Here is an 18428-nt window from a genome sequence, read left to right as displayed (position 1 = left end):
GGGATTCCCTGCAGCAATGCGAAGAGGGCTATAGGCGAATGGATTTGAAAAGGAAAGCACGGCGGCACAGAGCGAAAACCGAAAGTCACCCCAAAAAAATGTATTGGGTGGGGAGGGGGGGGACTCAGGGAGAGTATGGCTGAGTCAGGAGATAGACCTGAGCCAACTCTCCTTGTTCATCGTGAGGAGCCAAGGAGGAGACCAGAGCCAGTGTTAGAGGTGAGCGAAGCAGAGACTGTGAAAGAGTAATGAGGGAGTTGCTAGCTTGGTGCTATAGATATAATATTCGTCCGACGGATCGTGTCGGGGATTTGATAGCACCTGAGTTAGCGCTCTATACTCAACCTGAGGTGCGTGTTAGTCGGCTGGTGAAGTTGGTGCCAGCCTCACGCACCAGGCCTCCTGTGCACATCCCTAGCCTTGCACGTCCTGTGCCTACACTGCTCTCAAGATCTCCAGTACGCCTTCACGGTCTAGCCCATCCTGTGCCACCTCCACACACCAGTCCTCCGGTAGCAGCTCCCCGCACCAGGCTTCCTGTGCGTGTCCTCGATCCAGTACCACCAGTTCCAGCACCACGCACCAGGCCTCCAGTGCGCCTCGTCTGCCCAGGGCCGCCAGTGCTCCCAGTCTGCCCAGCGCCGCCATTGCTCCCAGTCTGCCCAGCGCCGCCAGTGCTCCCAGTCTGCCCAGCGCCGCCAGTGCTCCCAGTCTGCCCAGCGGCGCCAGTGCTCCCAGTCTGCCCAGCGCCGCCAGTGCCGCCAGTCAGCCCAGTGCCGTCAGACAACCAGTCTCTTCCTGATCTGCTTGTCAACCTGAATCTTCCAGTTCCGCCAGCCAGCCAGGATTTACCGGAGCCTACTACCTGCCTGAGCTTCCTCTCAGTACTGGGCTTCCTCTCAGTACTGGCCTTCCTCTCAGTACTGGGCTTCCCCTCAGTACCGGGCTTCCCCTCAGTCCCGGGCTGCTTCGGTCCCGAGCTGCCCCTCTGTCCCGAGCTGCCCCTCTGTCCCGAGCTGCCCCTCTGTCCCGGGCTGTCCCTCTGTCCCGAGATGCCCCTCTGTCCTGAGATGCCCCCCTGTCCTGAGATGCCCCTCTGTCCCGAGCTGCCCCTCTGTCCCGAGCTGCCCCTCTGTCCCGAGCTGCCCCTCTGTCACAAGCTGCTCCTCAGTTATGTGGGGATCTGGGTGAGGACTATTAGGCCATGGTCGGCGGAGAGGGTGGATTATCCCAGGACGCGAAGGGGAGGAACTAGGACATTAATGGAGTGGGGTCCACATCCCGAGCCAGAACCGCCACCATGGACAGACGCCCACCCGGACCCTCCCTATGCTCTTGAGGTGCGTCCGAGAGTCCGCACCTTAGGGGGGTGGTTCTGTCACGCCTTGGTCGTATTTAGGTAGCCTGAGTTCACTTTGTAATTTGTGGGTGTTTGTTCCTGTCTCTGTGTTGTAGTCACCAGACAGGCTGTAATTAGTTTTACGTTCCGTTCTGTTGTTTTTGTATTTAGTATTCAGTTATTTCATGTACCGCGATTTATTTCATTAAAGTCATGAGTAACCTACACGCTGCATTTCGGTCCGACTCTCTTCTTACAACAGACGAACGCCGTTACAGAGAGATGTTAATTAAACTAATGCGTGGTAGTGGGAAGGAGAGGAGATGTTAATTAAACTAATGTGTGGTAGTGAGAAGTAGAGAGAGAGATGTTAATTAAACTAATGCGTGGTAGTGAGAAGGAGAGATGTTAATTAAACTAATGCGTGATAGTGAGAAGGAGAGAGATGTTAATTAAACTAATGCGTGATAGTGAGAAGGAGAGGAGATGTTAATTAAACTAATGCGTGATAGTGAGAAGGAGAGATGTTAATTAAACTAATGTGTGATAGTGAGAAGGAGAGATGTTAATTAAACTAATGCGTGGTAGTGAGAAGGAGAGATGTTAATTAAACTAATGCGTGGTAGTGAGAAGGAGAGATGTTAATTAAACTAATGCGTGGTAGTGAGAAGGAGAGATGTTAATTAAACTAATGCGTGATAGTGAGAAGGAGAGAGATGTTAATTAAACTAATGCGTGATAGTGAGAAGGAGAGAGATGTTAATTAAACTAATGCGTGGTAGTGAGAAGGAGAGTGTCACGCCTTGGTAATATGTTTTTGTGTTTTCGTTATATATTTTGGTCAGGCCAGGGTGTGACATGGGTTTATGTGTTGGGTTCGTATTGGGGTTTTATTCGCATTGGGATTGTGTATGATTAGGGGTGTGTCTAGTTAGGCTTGGCTGCCTGAGGCGGTTCTCAATTGGAGTCAGGTGATTCTCGTTGTCTCGGATTGGGAACCGTATTTAGGTAGTCTGAGTTCACTTTGTAACACCCACCTCTCACGGACCGAGCAGCGTGTAAACTGGCAGCGACGTAGACAGCTGGAGCGTAAGGAGGACATTATGGAAGGTAGAGGCATGGAGTATACGACGTGGGAAGAAATCGACAGATGGTCGGCCGACCCAGAGAGAGTGCAGGAGCCCGCCTGGGATTCCCTGCAGCAATGCGAAGAGGGCTATAGGCGAATGGAGTCGAAAAGGAAAGCACGGCGGCGCAGAGCGAAACCCGAAAGTCACCCCAAAAAATGTATTGGGGGGGGGCTTAGGGAGAGTATGGCTGAGTCAGGAGATAGACCTGAGCAAACTCTCCTTGTTCATCGTGAGGAGCCAAGGAGGAGACCAGAGCCAGTGTTAGAGGTGAGCGAAGCAGAGACTGTGAAAGAGTAATGAGGGAGTTGCTAGCTTGGTGCTATAGATATAATATTCGTCTGACGGATCGTGTCGGGGATTTGATAGCACCTGAGTTAGCGCTCTATACTCAACCTGAGGTGCGTGTTAGTCGGCTGGTGAAGTTGGTGCCAGCCTCACGCACCAGGCCTCCTGTGCACATCCCTAGCCTTGCACGTCCTGTGCCTACACTGCTCTCAAGATCTCCAGTACGCCTTCACGGTCTAGCCCATCCTGTGCCACCTCCACACACCAGTCCTCCGGTAGCAGCTCCCCGCACCAGGCTTCCTGTGCGTGTCCTCGATCCAGTACCACCAGTTCCAGCACCACGCACCAGGCCTCCAGTGCGCCTCGTCTGCCCAGGGCCGCCAGTGCTCCCAGTCTGCCCAGCGCCGCCAGTGCTCCCAGTCTGCCCAGCGCCGCCAGTGCTCCCAGTCTGCCCAGCGCCGCCAGTGCTCCCAGTCTGCCCAGCGGCGCCAGTGCTCCCAGTCTGCCCAGCGCCGCCAGCGCCGCCAGTCAGCCCAGCGCCACCAGACAACCAGTCTCTTCCTGATCTGCTTGTCAACCTGAATCTTCCAGTTCCGCCAGCCAGCCAGGATTTACCGGAGCCTACTACCTGCCTGAGCTTCCTCTCAGTACTGGGCTTCCTCTCAGTACTGGGCTTCCTCTCAGTACTGGGCTTCCCCTCAGTACCGGGCTTCCCCTCAGTCCCGGGCTGCTTCGGTCCCGAGCTGCCCCTCTGTCCCGAGCTGCCCCTCTGTCCCGAGCTGTCCCTCTGTCCCGAGCTGTCCCTCTGTCCCGGGCTGCCCCTCTGTCCTGAGATGCCCCCCTGTCCTGAGATGCCCCCCTGTCCTGAGATGCCCCTCTGTCCCGAGCTGCCCCTCTGTCCCGAGCTGCCCCTCTGTCCCGAGCTGCCCCTCTGTCACAAGCTGCTCCTATTAGGCCATGGCCGGCGGAGAGGGTGGATTATCCCAGGACGCGAAGGGGAGGAACTAGGACATTAATGGAGTGGGGTTCACATCCCGAGCCAGAACCGCCACCATGGACAGACGCCCACCCGGACCCTCCCTATGCTCTTGAGGTGCGTCCGGGAGTCCGCACCTTAGGGGGTGGTTCTGTCACGCCTTGGTCGTATTTAGGTAGCCTGAGTTCACTTTGTAATTCGTGGGTGTTTGTTCCTGTCTTTGTGTTGTAGTCACCAGATAGGCTGTAATTAGTTTTACGTTCCGTTCTGTTGTTTTTGTATTTAGTTTCAGTTATTTCATGTACCACGCTTTCTTTCATTAAAGTCATGAGTAACCTACACGCTGCATTTCGGTCCGACTCTTTTCTTACAACAGACGAACGCCGTTACAGAGAGATGTTAATTAAACTAATGTGTGATAGTGAGAAGGAGAGATGTTAATTAAACTAATGCGTGGTAGTGAGAAGGAGAGATGTTAATTAAACTAATGCGTGGTAGTGAGAAGGAGAGAGATGTTAATTAAACTAATGCGTGGTAGTGAGAAGGAGAGGAGATGTTAATTAAACTAATGCGTGATAGTGAGAAGGAGAGATGTTAATTAAACTAATGCGTGGTAGTGAGAAGGAGAGAGATGTTAATTAAACTAATGCGTGGTAGTGAGAAGGAGAGATGTTAATTAAACTAATGCGTGATGGTGAGTAGGAGAGATGTTAATTAAACTAATGCGTGATAGTGAGAAGGAGAGGAGATGTCGTTTGGGGAAATGGCTTTTTTTTCACTCGATCTGTCCAACTTATCACCTTATCGCCTCTAAAATGTAAATAAAACACTATAAAGAGTTTATATAATGTGTCATTACATACCTATTTGAAGGTTTGTGTGGAATTTGAATCAGGCTTTTAGGGCGGTGCTAAAGTGATCTTCAGAAGTAAACAGCGGCTTTTGAGAGTCATGATGCTTGCAGTGATGACGGAAAAAACGACTATGTATCCCCCCTTTACCCCCGTCACTGTCCATGTCATGTTTTTAAAGGATGAGACAAGTGCTACACCTGGTGGAGGGAGATTGTAAGACAGAAATAGTTGCTTTATGCGTGCTGTACGTTACGACATGACACGTCACGATGTAACGCAGGGTCCTTTTTTCAACTTTTCTCCAATACTATAGAGCCATTACCATGTCGAGCAACGCTTGAATAGAAACCTAGTTCACACCCCAGATGTTGATGTCGACACAGTCGTTACAGTCCCATTAGATGTCTTTGCAGCCTCGTTTGAATGTCGCGGTTGAGCACATTTGTACGGAATGGGTTTACGTTATAAGTATTTCAATAGGACTGCTTTTCTTGCACAGATGATATGTGCATTTACCTTTCACGTGTCAATCAAACATTTCCCGGGTGTTCTATATGTTTTCCCGTCTCACAGTAGACATATAACCCACACGCACACGTGTGCACATGTGTGTAGCAGAAGGGAAGGCAGTCAGGCAGGCAGGCAGGCAGTCAGGCAGGCCACAGACTGTCCAGAGGCTGATTGGATTCAAAGCCCTGTTAGGATACCTGTAGACCAGGGCTTGTGGATTTGCCTGGGTAGACTGTTAGGGGCTTGTGGATTTGCCTGGGTAGACTGTTAGGGGCTTGTGGATTTGCCTGGGTAGACTGTTAGGGGCTTGTGGATTTACCTGGGTAGACTAGTCAGGGCTTGTGGATTTGCCTGGGTAGACTGTTAGGGGCTTGTGGATTTACCTGGGTAGACTAGTCAGGGCTTGTGGATTTGCCTGGGTAGACTAGTCAGGGCTTGTGGATTTACCTGGGTAGACTAGTCGGGGCTTGTTGATTTACCTGGGTAGACTAGTCAGGGCTTGTGGATTTACCTGGGTAGACTAGTCAGGGCTTGTAGATTTGCCTGGGTAGACTAGTCAGGGCTTGTGGATTTGCTTGGGTAGACTAGTCGGGGCTTGTAGATTTGCCTGGGTAGACTAGTCAGGGCTTGTAGATTTGCCTGGGTAGACTAGTCAGGGCTTGTGGATTTGCCTGGGTAGACTCGTCAGGGCTTGTGGATTTGCCTGGGTAGACTCGTCGGGGCTTGTGGATTTACCTGGGTAGACTGTTAGGGGCTGAGAGAGAGAGAGAGAGAGAGAGAGAGAGAGAGAGAGAGAGAGAGAGAGAGAGAGAGAGAGAGAGAGAGAGAGAGAGAGAGAGAGAGAGAGAGAGAGAGAGAGAGAGAGAGAGAGAGAGAGAGAGAGAGAGAGAGAGAGAGAGAGAGAGAGAGAGAGAGAGAGAGAGAGAGAGAGAGAGAGAGAGAGAGAGAGAGAGAGAGAGAGAGAGAGAGAGAGAGAGAGAGAGAGAGAGAGAGAGAGAGAGAGAGAGAGAGAGAGAGAGAGAGAGAGTGATACAAAGTAAACCATTGATATTAGTTCTGAATCAAGTGAAAAAAGCTGTTTAATTTCATCAGGACAAGACAGGACACGGCAGCAAATTGTGGACATATAGCATTTTGCAAAATCAAATTTTTATACACATCTAAAACCTATGCATGAAACATCTCAGAACAGTCATATTTTACACACACATTAAGGTACCCATAAGCAATCACTTCTGATGAAAAAACGCAAATGTGAAAAATGTATGTATGGATAAAGCCTTTTGTAAATAAACTGTTAATATACTGTATAACCAAGCAAAGAACTGACAACCACAGACTCAACTGACAAAGCCAAGCTGTCAGAAGGTAGGAGGAACCACAGACTCAACTGACAAAGCCAAGCTGTCAGAAGGTAGGAGGAACCACAGACTCAACTGACAAAGCCAAGCTGTCAGAAGGTAGGAGGAACCACAGACTCAACTGACAAAGCCAAGCTGTCAGAAGGTAGGAGGAACCACAGACTCAACTGACAAAGCCAAGCTGTCAGAAGGTAGGAGGAACCACAGACTCAACTGACAAAGCCAAGCTGTCAGAAGGTAGGAGGAACCACAGACTCAACTGACAAAGCCAAGCTGTCAGAAGGTAGGAGGAACCACAGACTCAACTGACAAAGCCAAGCTGTCAGAAGGTAGGAGGAACCACAGACTCAACTGACAAAGCCAAGCTGTCAGAAGGTAGGAGGAACCACAGACTCAACTGACAAAGCCAAGCTGTCAGAAGGTAGGAGGAACCACAGACTCAACTGACAATCTGACACACAAACTAAAGATGACTGAAAAAGCATATTTGGCCTATTAAATAATGCAATGAGCAACACGGCAAAGAGAAATGTCCACATTATGTGAACAATAAAGTTATATTCAATAAAGTTATATTCTATTGTGTCTATGGTTTATGGACAATCCACTGCACCACAATGTACTGTACAGCAATGGGCAATGGTAGCTGTGTGTTACAGAGTAAAGCAACCCATTCTGGGTTTAAGCATATCTCTCTCTCCTTCCCTGCCTCTCTTCCCATATCTCTCTCTCTCTCTCTCTCTCTCTCTCTCTCTCTCTCTCTCTCTCTCTCTCTCTCTCTCTCTCTCTCTCTCTCTCTCTCTCTCTCTCTTCTCATATTCTCTCTCTCTCTCTCTCTCCCTCTCTCTCCTTCCCTGCCTCTCTCTTCTCATATTTTCTCTCTCCTCCCTCTCTCACTCTCTTCCCTGTCTCTCTCTCTCCTACCCTGCCACTCTCTTCCCATCTCTCTCTCACCTCTACCACCTGGTAATTAACATCCTGGTCTTCAGGTAAAGGAAGGCCAGGTACGTGGCTCCTCCCAGGATGCCTATGAGCAGCGTGGTGCCAACGAACGCCGGCACGTGTTGCTTCGCCACCCGGAACGCAGCGGGTAGCACGGCCGAGATCAGGATGTTGTTTACGTGACCCAGAACCCTCCGGAAGGACGGGCGCTCCAGCACACGCTCATAGTAGGCCTCCAGGTTGCCGCGGTTCCCGTTGCCCCAGTAACGGCGGGAAAGCCCCAGGAACTTGAGGCGGTGCAGGGTGACAGCCAGGGAGACGTCGGCCATGCTGAAGAACTCTCCACACAGCCACGACTGACTACTGCCCTCCTCTGGTGGAAAGAAGAAGAGGAAGATTTTCTACAGTGTCTTCTGTCTAAAAACAGTTGTGTCAATTATAAAGGAGTATTCTCCACCTGGTCCAGAACCTTCCCCAGTGTAATACCTACCTGGTGTCTCATCCGCCTGGTCCAGAACCTTCCCCAGTGTAATACCTACCTGGTGTCTAATCCACCTGGTCCAGAACCTTCCCCAGTGTAATACCTACCTGGTGTCTCCTCTATAGTTCTGTCTCCACCTGGTCCAGAACCTCCCCCAGTGTAATACCTACCTGGTGTCTCATCCACCTGGTCCAGAACCTTCCCCAGTGTAATACCTACCTGGTGTCTCCTCTATAGTTCTGTCTCCACCTGGTCCAGAACCTTCCCCAGTGTAATACCTACCTGATGTCTCCTCTATAGTTCTGTCTCCATCTGGTCCAGAACCTTCCCCAGTGTAATACCTACCTGATGTCTCCTCTATAGTTCTGTCTCCATCTGGTCCAGAACCTTCCCCAGTGTAATACCTACCTGATGTCTCATCCCCCTGGTCCAGAACCTTCCCCAGTGTAATACCTACCTGGTGTCTCCTCTATAGTTCTGTCTCCACCTGGTCCAGAACCTTCCCCAGTGTAATACCTACCTGGTGTCTCCTCTATAGTTCTGTCTCCACCTGGTCCAGAACCTTCCCCAGTGTAATACCTACCTGGTGTCTCCTCTATAGTTCTGTCTCCACCTGGTCCAGAACCTTCCCCAGTGTAATACCTACCTGATGTCTCCTCTATAGTTCTGTCTCCACCTGGTCCAGAACCTTCCCCAGTGTAATACCTACCTGGTGTCTCCTCTATAGTTCTGTCTCCACCTGGTCCAGAACCTTCCCCAGTGTAATACCTACCTGGTGTCTCCTCTATAGTTCTGTCTCCACCTGGTCCAGAACCTTCCCCAGTGTAATACCTACCTGGTGTCTCCTCTATAGTTCTGTCTCCACCTGGTCCAGAACCTTCCCCAGTGTAATACCTACCTGGTGTCTCCTCTGCTCTCCTCTGTAGCTCTGTCTCAACCTGGTCCAGGACTTTCTCCAACTCATCCAGAATCTTCTTAAGATACTTCATGTTGTCATGGTCAAACAGCTTGTGCTACAAACGGAGGGAAACTGGGCGTTTAGGCTTTCATGACATCATGCAGAGATGGTAAGCAGTTCCAGGTTGAAAAGGAGTAGTAAAAAGAGCCGTGTGGATTTGAGTCACATGACGTTGTACCTTCAAACGCCTCGTTTTAGCCATATAGGCATCTTTTAGCTCTGGGTTTTCCTCCGCTAGCTTCTTCAGCTCCGACTCTGTGTTCCCAATCTGTGCTGTCACACACAAAGACAACCACGTCATTATTATACCCCCAATATACCACGGAAGTTAGTGTGTGTGTGTATATGCGTGCGTGTGCGTGCGTGCGTGTGAGTGTGTGTGCGTGTCTCACCTCGTATACGTGTGGTAGCATAGGCTGGGATGTGTGAGTCCACGGTGATCTCTGGGTGGAGTATAGAGCCGTGTGTATAGGCGTCCATCTGTAGAGAGTCCAGTAGTTCTCTGTAGTGCTGGACTCTGTGATAGTACATACTGCCTTCCTCGGGGATCAGCTTAGCAGTTCCCTCTACAGACATACAAAAGGGACAAAGAACGGAGAAACAAAGATGGTTAATGAACAAGATCACTATAACGAAGCAGCATTACCCAAACCTCTCCAGCAGTACCCACAGCCGGCCCGGTTAGTTGTCCCAGAAGTACAGTAGCACTGCAGATTCAGCTAATGAAGGGTTTGATGACCATTTAAATGAGTTGTGTTAGTTCTAGAATAAATCAATGAAGTGGGCTGGCTGAGGGTACTGGAGGAGAGGTTTGGGAAACAATGAGACAAAGGTTATTCTTCTGTTTTGTCAGAATATAGAAACAGACAATTAATTCAAAGTGTGAACCTGCAAAAGGTATTGCCATTAGGCATGGGCAAGTTTAATTAATACTACATTTGGATTTATTTGAAAAGTGTTTGTCAAATACAATCATATATGTGCTTGTATTTGAGATATAATTTTCAGACAAATGAATAAAAGCGCTCCTGTCCTCTCCGTATGCTTACCAGTCTGCAGTAGACTGAACAACATAAGATCCATTTCAACCAACACAAGGGGAACAAAATGAAACTGATAATAGTGAATGAAAACAATGAAAGCTGGATAAGAGCGTCTGCTAAATGACTTAAATGTAAATGTAAAATAACACTAATAATGATAATAATAATAATAATAACAAAAACAATACTAATAATAATGATGATAATAATAACAATAAAAACCATAACAATAATAATAACAATAATACTAATACTAATAACAATAATAATAACAACAATCATAATAATAATAACAATAATAATAATAATAATAACAATAATAACAATAATAATAGCAATAATAATAACAATAACAATAATAATAATAATAACAATAATAACAATAATAATAATAATAATAATAATAACAATAATAACAATAATAATAGCAATAATAATAACAATAACAATAATAATAATAATAACAATAATAATAACAATAATAATAAACATAATAACAATAAACATAATAATAATAACAATAATAATAACAATAACAATAATAATATTAATAATAACAATAATAATAACAATAACAATAACAATAATAATAATAACAATAACAATAATAATGAGGAAGAACAAAAGATCAAAATGAACAGCTGGCAGAGTGGAGGCAGGAATGTTGAGAGTGGAGGCAGGAATGTTGAGAGTGGAGGCAGGGATGTTGAGAGTGGAGGCAGGGATGTTGAGAGTGGAGGCAGGGACGTTGAGAGTGGAGGCAGGGATGTTGAGAGTGGAGGCAGGGATGTTGAGAGTGGAGGCAGGGACGTTGAGAGTGGAGGCAGGGACGTTGAGAGTGGAGGCAGCGATGTTGAGAGTGGAGGCAGGGATGTTGAGAGTGGAGGCAGGAATGTTGAGTGGAGGCAGGGATGTTCAGAGTTGAGGCAGGGATGTTGAGAGTGGAGGCAGGGATGTTGAGAGTGGAGGCAGGGATGTTGAGAGTGGAGGCAGGGATGTTGAGAGTGGAGGCAGGGATGTTGAGAGTGGAGGCAGGGATGTTGAGAGTGGAGGCAGGGATGTTCAGAGTTGAGGCAGGGATGTTGAGAGTGGAGGCAGGGCTGTTCAGAGTGGAGGCAGGAATGTTGAGAATGGAGGCAGGGATGTTCAGAGTGGAGGCAGGAATGTTGAGAGTGGAGGCAGTAATGTTGAGAGTGGAGGCAGGGATGTTGAGAGTGGAGGCAAGGGTGTTCAGAGTGGAGGCAGGGATGTTCAGAGTGGAGACAGGGATGTTGAGAGTGGAGACAGGGATGTTGAGAGTGGAGGCAAGGATGCTCAGAGTGGAGGCAGGGATGTTGAGAGTGGAGGCAGGGATGTTGAGAGTGGAGGCAGGGATGTTGAGAGTGGAGGCAGGGATGTTGAGAGTGGAGGCAGGGATGTTGAGAGTGGAAGCAGGGATGTTGAGAGTGGGCAGGGATGTTCAGAGTGGAGGCAGGGATGTTCAGAGTGGAGGCAGGGATGTTCAGAGTGGAGGCAGGGATGTTCAGAGTGGAGGCAGGGATGTTCAGAGTGGAGGCAGGGATGTTGAGAGTGGAGACAGGGATGTTGAGAGTGGAGGCAGGGATGTTGAGAGTGGAGGCAGGGATGTTGAGAGTGGAGGCAGGGATGTTGAGAGTGGAGGCAGGGATGTTGAGAGTGGAGGCAGGGATGTTCAGAGTGGAGGCAGGGATGTTGAGAGTGGAGGCAGGGATGTTGAGAGTGGAGGCAGGGATGTTGAGAGTGGAGGCAGGGATGTTCAGAGTGGAGGCAGGGACGTTGAGAGTGGAGGCAGGGATGTTGAGAGTGGAGGCAGGGATGTTGAGAGTGGAGGCAGGGATGTTGAGAGTGGAGGCAGGGATGTTGAGAGTGGAGGCAGGGATGTTGAGAGTGGAGGCAGGGATGTTGAGAGTGGAGGCAGGGATGTTGAGAGTGGAGGCAGGGATGTTGAGAGTGGAGGCAGGGATGTTCAGAGTGGAGGCAGGGATGTTGAGAGTGGAGGCAGGGATGTTGAGAGTGGAGGCAGGGATGTTGAGAGTGGAGGCAGGGATGTTGAGAGTGGAGGCAGGGATGTTCAGAGTGGAGGCAGGGATGTTGAGAGTGGAGGCAGGGATGTTGAGAGTGGAGGCAGGGATGTTGAGAGTGGAGGCAGGGATGTTGAGAGTGGAGGCAGGGATGTTCAGAATGGAGTGAAACTGAAAATCCATGTGTCAATTTGATCAGGGATTATACATTGGCGTTTTGGGGGTTGTTGACGTGTTTTAGGGGGAACACCTAATGGGTTGCCCAGTCACCCTAGCCCTAAGGTTAGGGGTTGAAGGTTAGGGGTTAAGGGTTAGGGGTTTAGGGTTAAGGCTTAGGGGTTTAGGGTTAGGCGTTAGGGTTAGGTGTCAGGGGTCAGTTACTTGCCATCTCTGAAGTTCTGGTCTAGATAGTCCATGATCTGAACAGGGTCTGTGATGACGTTGTCATTGTGGACGAGGACTGGTACCTCTCCTGCCGGGTTCAGTCTCATGAACCAGGGCTCGTTGTGTTCACTAAGAGGCAGACTGACATCATACTCCTCACAGATCAGTCCCTTCTCTGCTATGGCCAGACGCACCTAGACAGGACAGTCACAGCACAGTTACATCTAGGAACACCTAGACAGGACAGTCACAGCACAGTTACATCTAGGAACACCTAGACAGGACAGTCACAGCACAGATACATCTAGACGCTCCTAGACAGGACAGTCACATTAGTTACATCTAGGAACACCTAGACAGAACAGTCACAGCACAGTTACATCTAGGAACACCTAGACAGGACAGTCACAGCACAGTTACATCTAGGAACACCTAGACAGGACAGTCACAGCACAGTTACATCTAGGAACACCTATACAGGACAGTCACAGCACAGATACATCTAGACGCTCCTAGACAGGACAGTCACAGCACAGGTGCATCTAGAACACCTAGACAGGACAGTCACAGCACAGTTACATCTAGGAACACCTAGACAGGACAGTCACAGCACAGATACATCTAGACCAGGGGTGTCAAACATGCGGGCATCGGAACCGGACAGGAGGTTCGATCAGGCCCGCAGGATAATTTGAAAGTGGTCACAAAAAATGCATAAAAGACATGGAATTAATATTTTTAGTTACATTCATGGATTATCCGCTAAGGGGCGCACTCTTTCCATCAGAGTAGAAGACAAGCCGCATCACTGAGACAGACTGAAAACAGCAGACGGACAGTCAATGCGCCATCTGCTGCTTGTTACAGGACGTTCACAGCACAGGTCTCATCTAGACACACTCATTAGCCAAAAGGACAGTTATCCAAACGGAGAAAAGTAGATACATCTAGAATTTTCAAAGAAAAATGGACAGTCATTTATTTACAGAGATGCATCGGAAAACCTTTGACAGTTTGCAACAGTCACTTTGAAGGAATATAATCTAGACGCTCACTAGACAGGACTCATCACAGCGAAAAATATGCCGGCTTGCAAGGACAACTGAGAAGAGATCACGATTAACGAATTGCTGGCGGGTCTGAGGAAACAGCAGTCAACTTTCATCCAGAGCCGAGAAGTCAGTGAAGCAGCAGGACAGTAAAAAGCCAGCTACCTAATTGCAGACCATTGTACAATCAGTGGGATCAGTTGCAATGCATATTTGTGAATGATAAAAGTAAATTGCACATTTGTCTAGAAATACACCTGAAATGTTTTGTAAAAGGATAGTTCATTAAATTTCAATATTTTCCTAATGTTCTAGACTTTACACCAAAACAAAGGAAAGACATGATATTTAGTTATTTATAGCAGAGTATGGTATAATTTTAATGGTCCGGCCCACTTGACATCTCCCAGGCCATGTCACATGCGAAATGAGTTTGACACCCCTGATCTAGACGCACCTAGACAGGACAGTCACATTAGTTACATCTAGACGCTCCTAGACAGGACAGTCACAGCACAGGTGCATCTAGACACACCTAGACAGGACAGTCACAGCACAGGTGCATCTAAACGCACCTAGACAGGACAGTCACAGCACAGATACATCTAGACACACCTAGACAGGACAGTCACAGCACAGGTGCATCTAGACGCACCTAGACAGGACAGTCACAGCACAGATACATCTAGACACACCTAGACAGGACAGTCACTTTAGTTACATCTAGACGCTCATAGACAGGACAGTCACAGCACAGGTGCATCTGGACAGGACAGTCACAGCACAGGAACACCTAGACAGGACAGTCACATTAGTTACATCTAGACGCTCCTAGACAGGACAGTCACAGCACAGGTGCATCTAGACACACCTAGACAGGACAGTCACAGCACAGATACATCTAGACACACCTAGACAGGACAGTCACAGCACAGATACATCTAGACACACCTAGACAGGACAGTCACATTAGTTACATCTAGACGCTCATAGACAGGACAGTCACAGCACAGTTATACATCTAGACACACCTAGACAGGACAGTTACAGCACAGGTACATCTAGACAGGACAGTTACAGCACAGGTACATCTAGACACATCTAGACAGGACAGTCACTTTAGTTACATCTAGACGCTCCTAGACAGGACAGTCACAGCACAGGTGCACCTAGACAGGACAGTCACAGCACAGGTACATCTAGGAACACCTAGACAGGACAGTCACAGCACAGATACATCTAGACACACCTAGACAGGACAGTCACAGCACAGATACATCTAGACACACCTAGACAGGACAGTCACAGCACAGGTACATCTAGACAGGACAGTCACAGCACAGGTACATCTAGGAACACCTAGACAGGACAGTCACAGCACAGATACATCTAGACACACCTAGACAGGACAGTCACAGCACAGATACATCTAGACACACCTAGACAGGACAGTCACAGCACAGGTACACATCTAGACAGACCTAGACAGGACAGTCACATTAGTTACATCTAGACAGACCTAGACAGGACAGTCACATTAGTTACATCTAGACAGACCTAGACAGGACAGTCACATTAGTTACATCTAGACAGACCTAGACAGGACAGTCACATTAGTTACATCTAGACAGACCTAGACAGGACAGTCACATTAGTTACATCTAGACAGACCTAGACAGGACAGTCACATTAGTTACATCTAGACAGACCTAGACAGGACAGTCACATTAGTTACATCTAGACAGACCTAGACAGGACAGTCACATTAGTTACATCTAGACAGACCTAGACAGGACAGTCACATTAGTTAAGATGCACAGCTCAGTCCCTTCTATAGCCAGACTCATGTACATAGATTGACAGATCTAGAATGAGATCATATTTCTAAGCACAGGACAACACAGTTCAAATGAGCAACACACCACTCAGCAGCATCACATCTTTCTAAACTACGGCCCAGCCACACCTGCAATACACACCACTCAGCAGCATCACATCTTTCTAAACTACGGCCCAGCCACACCTGCAATACACACCAGACCCTTCTCTGTAATGATCAGACACCCTACAATACAGCTACAATACAATACAGCTCCAATAGAATACAGCTCCACCTACAATACAGCTCCAATACAATACAGCTCCACCTACAATACAGCTCACAATACAGCTCCAATACAAGACAGCTACAATACAATACAGCTACAATACAATACAGCTACAATACAATACAGCTCCAATACAATACAGCTACAATACAATACAGCTCCACCTACAATACAGCTACAATACAATACAGCTCCACCTACAATACAGCTCCACCTACAATACAGTCCATACAATACAGCTCCACCTACAATACAGCTCCACCTACAATACAGCTCCACATACAGCTCCACCTACAATACAGCTCCACCTACAATACAGCTCCACCTACAATACAGCTCCAATACAATACAGCTCCACCTACAATACAGCTCCAATACAATACAGCTCCACCTACAATACAGCTCCAATACAATACAGCTCCACCTACAATACAGCTCCACCTACAATACAGCTCCAATACAATACAGCTCCACCTACAATACAGCTCCACCTACAATACAGCTCCAATACAATACAGCTCCACCTACAATACAGCTCCAATACAATACAGCTCCACCTACAATACAGCTCCAATACAATACAGCTCCAATACAGTACAGCTCCACCTACAATACAGCTCCACCTACAATACAGCTCCAATACAATACAGCTCCACCTACAATACAGCTCCAATACAATACAGCTCCACCTACAATACAGCTCCACCTACAATACAGCTCCACGTACAATACAGCTCCAATACAGTACAGCTCCACCTACAATACAGCTCCACCTACAAAACAGCTACAATACAATACAGCTCCAATACAATACAGCTCCACCTACAATACAGCTCCAATACAATACAGCTCCACCTACAATACAGCTCCACCTACAATACAGCTCCAATACAATACAGCTCCACCTACAATACAGCTCCAATACAATACAGCTCCACCTACAATACAGCTCCACCTACAATACAGCTACAATACAGCTCCACCTACAATACAGCTATAATACAATACAGCTCCAATACAATACAGCTCCACCTACAATACAGCTCCACCTACAATACAGCTACAATACAATACAGCTCCAATACAATACAGCTCCAATACAATACAGCTCCACCTACAATACAGCTCCAATACAATACAGCTCCAATACAATACAGCTCCACCTACAATACAGCTCCACCTACAATACAGCTCCACCTACAATACAGCTCCACCTACAATAAAGCTACACATTGACTCTGTACCGTAATACCCTGTATATAGCCTCCACATTGACTCTGTACCGTAATACGCTGTATATAGCCTACACATTGACTCTGTACCGTAACACCCTGTATATAGCCTCCACATTGACTCTGTACCGTAACACCCTGTATATAGCCTCCACATTGACTCTGTACCGGTACCCCCTGTATATAGTCTCCACATTGACTCTGTACCGTAATACCCTGTATATAGCCTCCACATTGACTATGTACCGTAACACCCTGTATATAGCCTCCACATTGACTCTGTACCGTAATACCCTGTATATAGCCTCCACATTGACTCTGTACCGTAATACCCTTTATATAGCCTCCACATTGACTCTGTACCGTAATACCCTGTATATAGCCTCCACATTGACTCTGTACCGGTACCCCTGTATATAGCCTCCACATTGACTCTGTACCGTAATACCCTGTATATAGCCTCCACATTGACTCTGTACCGTAATACCATGTATATAGCCTCACTATTGTTATTTTACCGCTGCTCCTTAATGAATGATTATTATAATTGTATTTTATTTTTCCTTAAAACTGCATTGTTGGTTATGAGCTTGTAAGTAAGCATTTCACTGTAAGGTCTTACAGCTTTTGTATTCAGCATTTCACTGTAAGGTCTACATCTGTTGTATATGATGCTTTAACTTCATTTACTTTGTCATACCAGTGTTATTTTGATTAGCATGTCGCAATACCTTGCCTAGTCACGCAATCCACGCATACCCTTGAGGAGCTGTCCATTACGACATGGTCCTGAAACACTCACCTTCTGCGAACTGAAGGACTGCGTCCAATGATACAGTGTCATTTTGGATGGTTTGGCAGTCGTTCTTTCTGTGACAGCTCCGCTCTTTTGTTGTACCTCTTGAACATCACCCTTGTTGATGAGGATTTCTTTATCATCCTGAAATTCGGCGCTGTTTTCCACCGCCATTTTAGCTATATTTCTGTCGCTGAGTTGATGCTGTGCTTGGGACGGTTGTCACTAGTTACCCCAGCCACAAAATAAAATGTTGTCTTTATCATAAAAATGCTTGAAAACAAAAATGTTATTTTTGGACTTAATTTAAGGTTATGGTTATGCATAAGTATAGCAGTAATTTTAAGGTTAGTTTTAAGGTTAGGATTAGGTTCAAAATCAGATTTTTAAGAAGATAAATGGTAGAAGTGGGCGGGGTTTATATATTTGTGGCTGTTGTAACTAGTTACAACCAATTGGTTACGGATCCGAGCGAGGTCAGACCTCCAACCTATTGCGTCATCAGCATCACACCCCTCTTAGTTTCATCAGGACTGATGAATGAGAGTTGAATGGGAAATGGCCATGTTTGTGAGTACCTCTCTGAAAGATCACAACTTCGAGTAGTCCTATGTCTGTGTGTTATGAAAAGCCTCAGTGGTTGTAGATCTATATTGAAATTAGCCTACGTAGTAGCTATTAATTTAAGTTTCTGTAACGTGTGTAAAATAATAGCAAGAAATTTCCTTCTCGTTTTAGAAAATGGTCTTTGTAATTTGATAAATCGTCGCTCGTGAGAGGTTGCGTCCCATACAGCAGCTCTCCGTAGTGTTTTTTGTTACCTTTATTTTACCAGGCAAGCCAGTTAAGAACAAATTCTTATTTTCAATGACGGCCTAGGAACAGTGGGTTAACTGCCTGTTCAGGGGCAGAACGACAGATCGGGGATTCGAACTTGCAAC

General features: G+C 47.1%; 1 protein-coding gene across 1 annotated transcript; it reads right to left on the bottom strand.

Moving 5' to 3' along the window:
• Positions 1-7365: 7365 nt before the first annotated feature.
• On the bottom strand, positions 7366-17701 carry LOC123990311 (ganglioside-induced differentiation-associated protein 1-like). The gene is made up of 6 exons (XM_046290904.1): positions 17494-17701; positions 12304-12496; positions 9229-9402; positions 9015-9109; positions 8777-8891; positions 7366-7770 (listed from the first exon to the last, which is right to left on the bottom strand). The coding sequence occupies exons 1-6, from the start codon at positions 17659-17661 to the stop codon at positions 7412-7414; spliced, it is 1104 nt and encodes a 367-aa protein (XP_046146860.1). The 5' UTR covers positions 17662-17701; the 3' UTR covers positions 7366-7411.
• Between the last annotated feature and the right edge of the window lie 727 nt (positions 17702-18428).

This window comes from Oncorhynchus gorbuscha, linkage group LG12 (assembly GCF_021184085.1).
Source record: "Oncorhynchus gorbuscha isolate QuinsamMale2020 ecotype Even-year linkage group LG12, OgorEven_v1.0, whole genome shotgun sequence".
In the NCBI taxonomy this organism is placed as follows: Eukaryota; Metazoa; Chordata; class Actinopteri; order Salmoniformes; family Salmonidae; genus Oncorhynchus; species Oncorhynchus gorbuscha.
The sequence above is the reverse complement of the archived record's forward strand: the minus strand, read 5'-3'. Positions and strand labels throughout refer to the sequence as shown.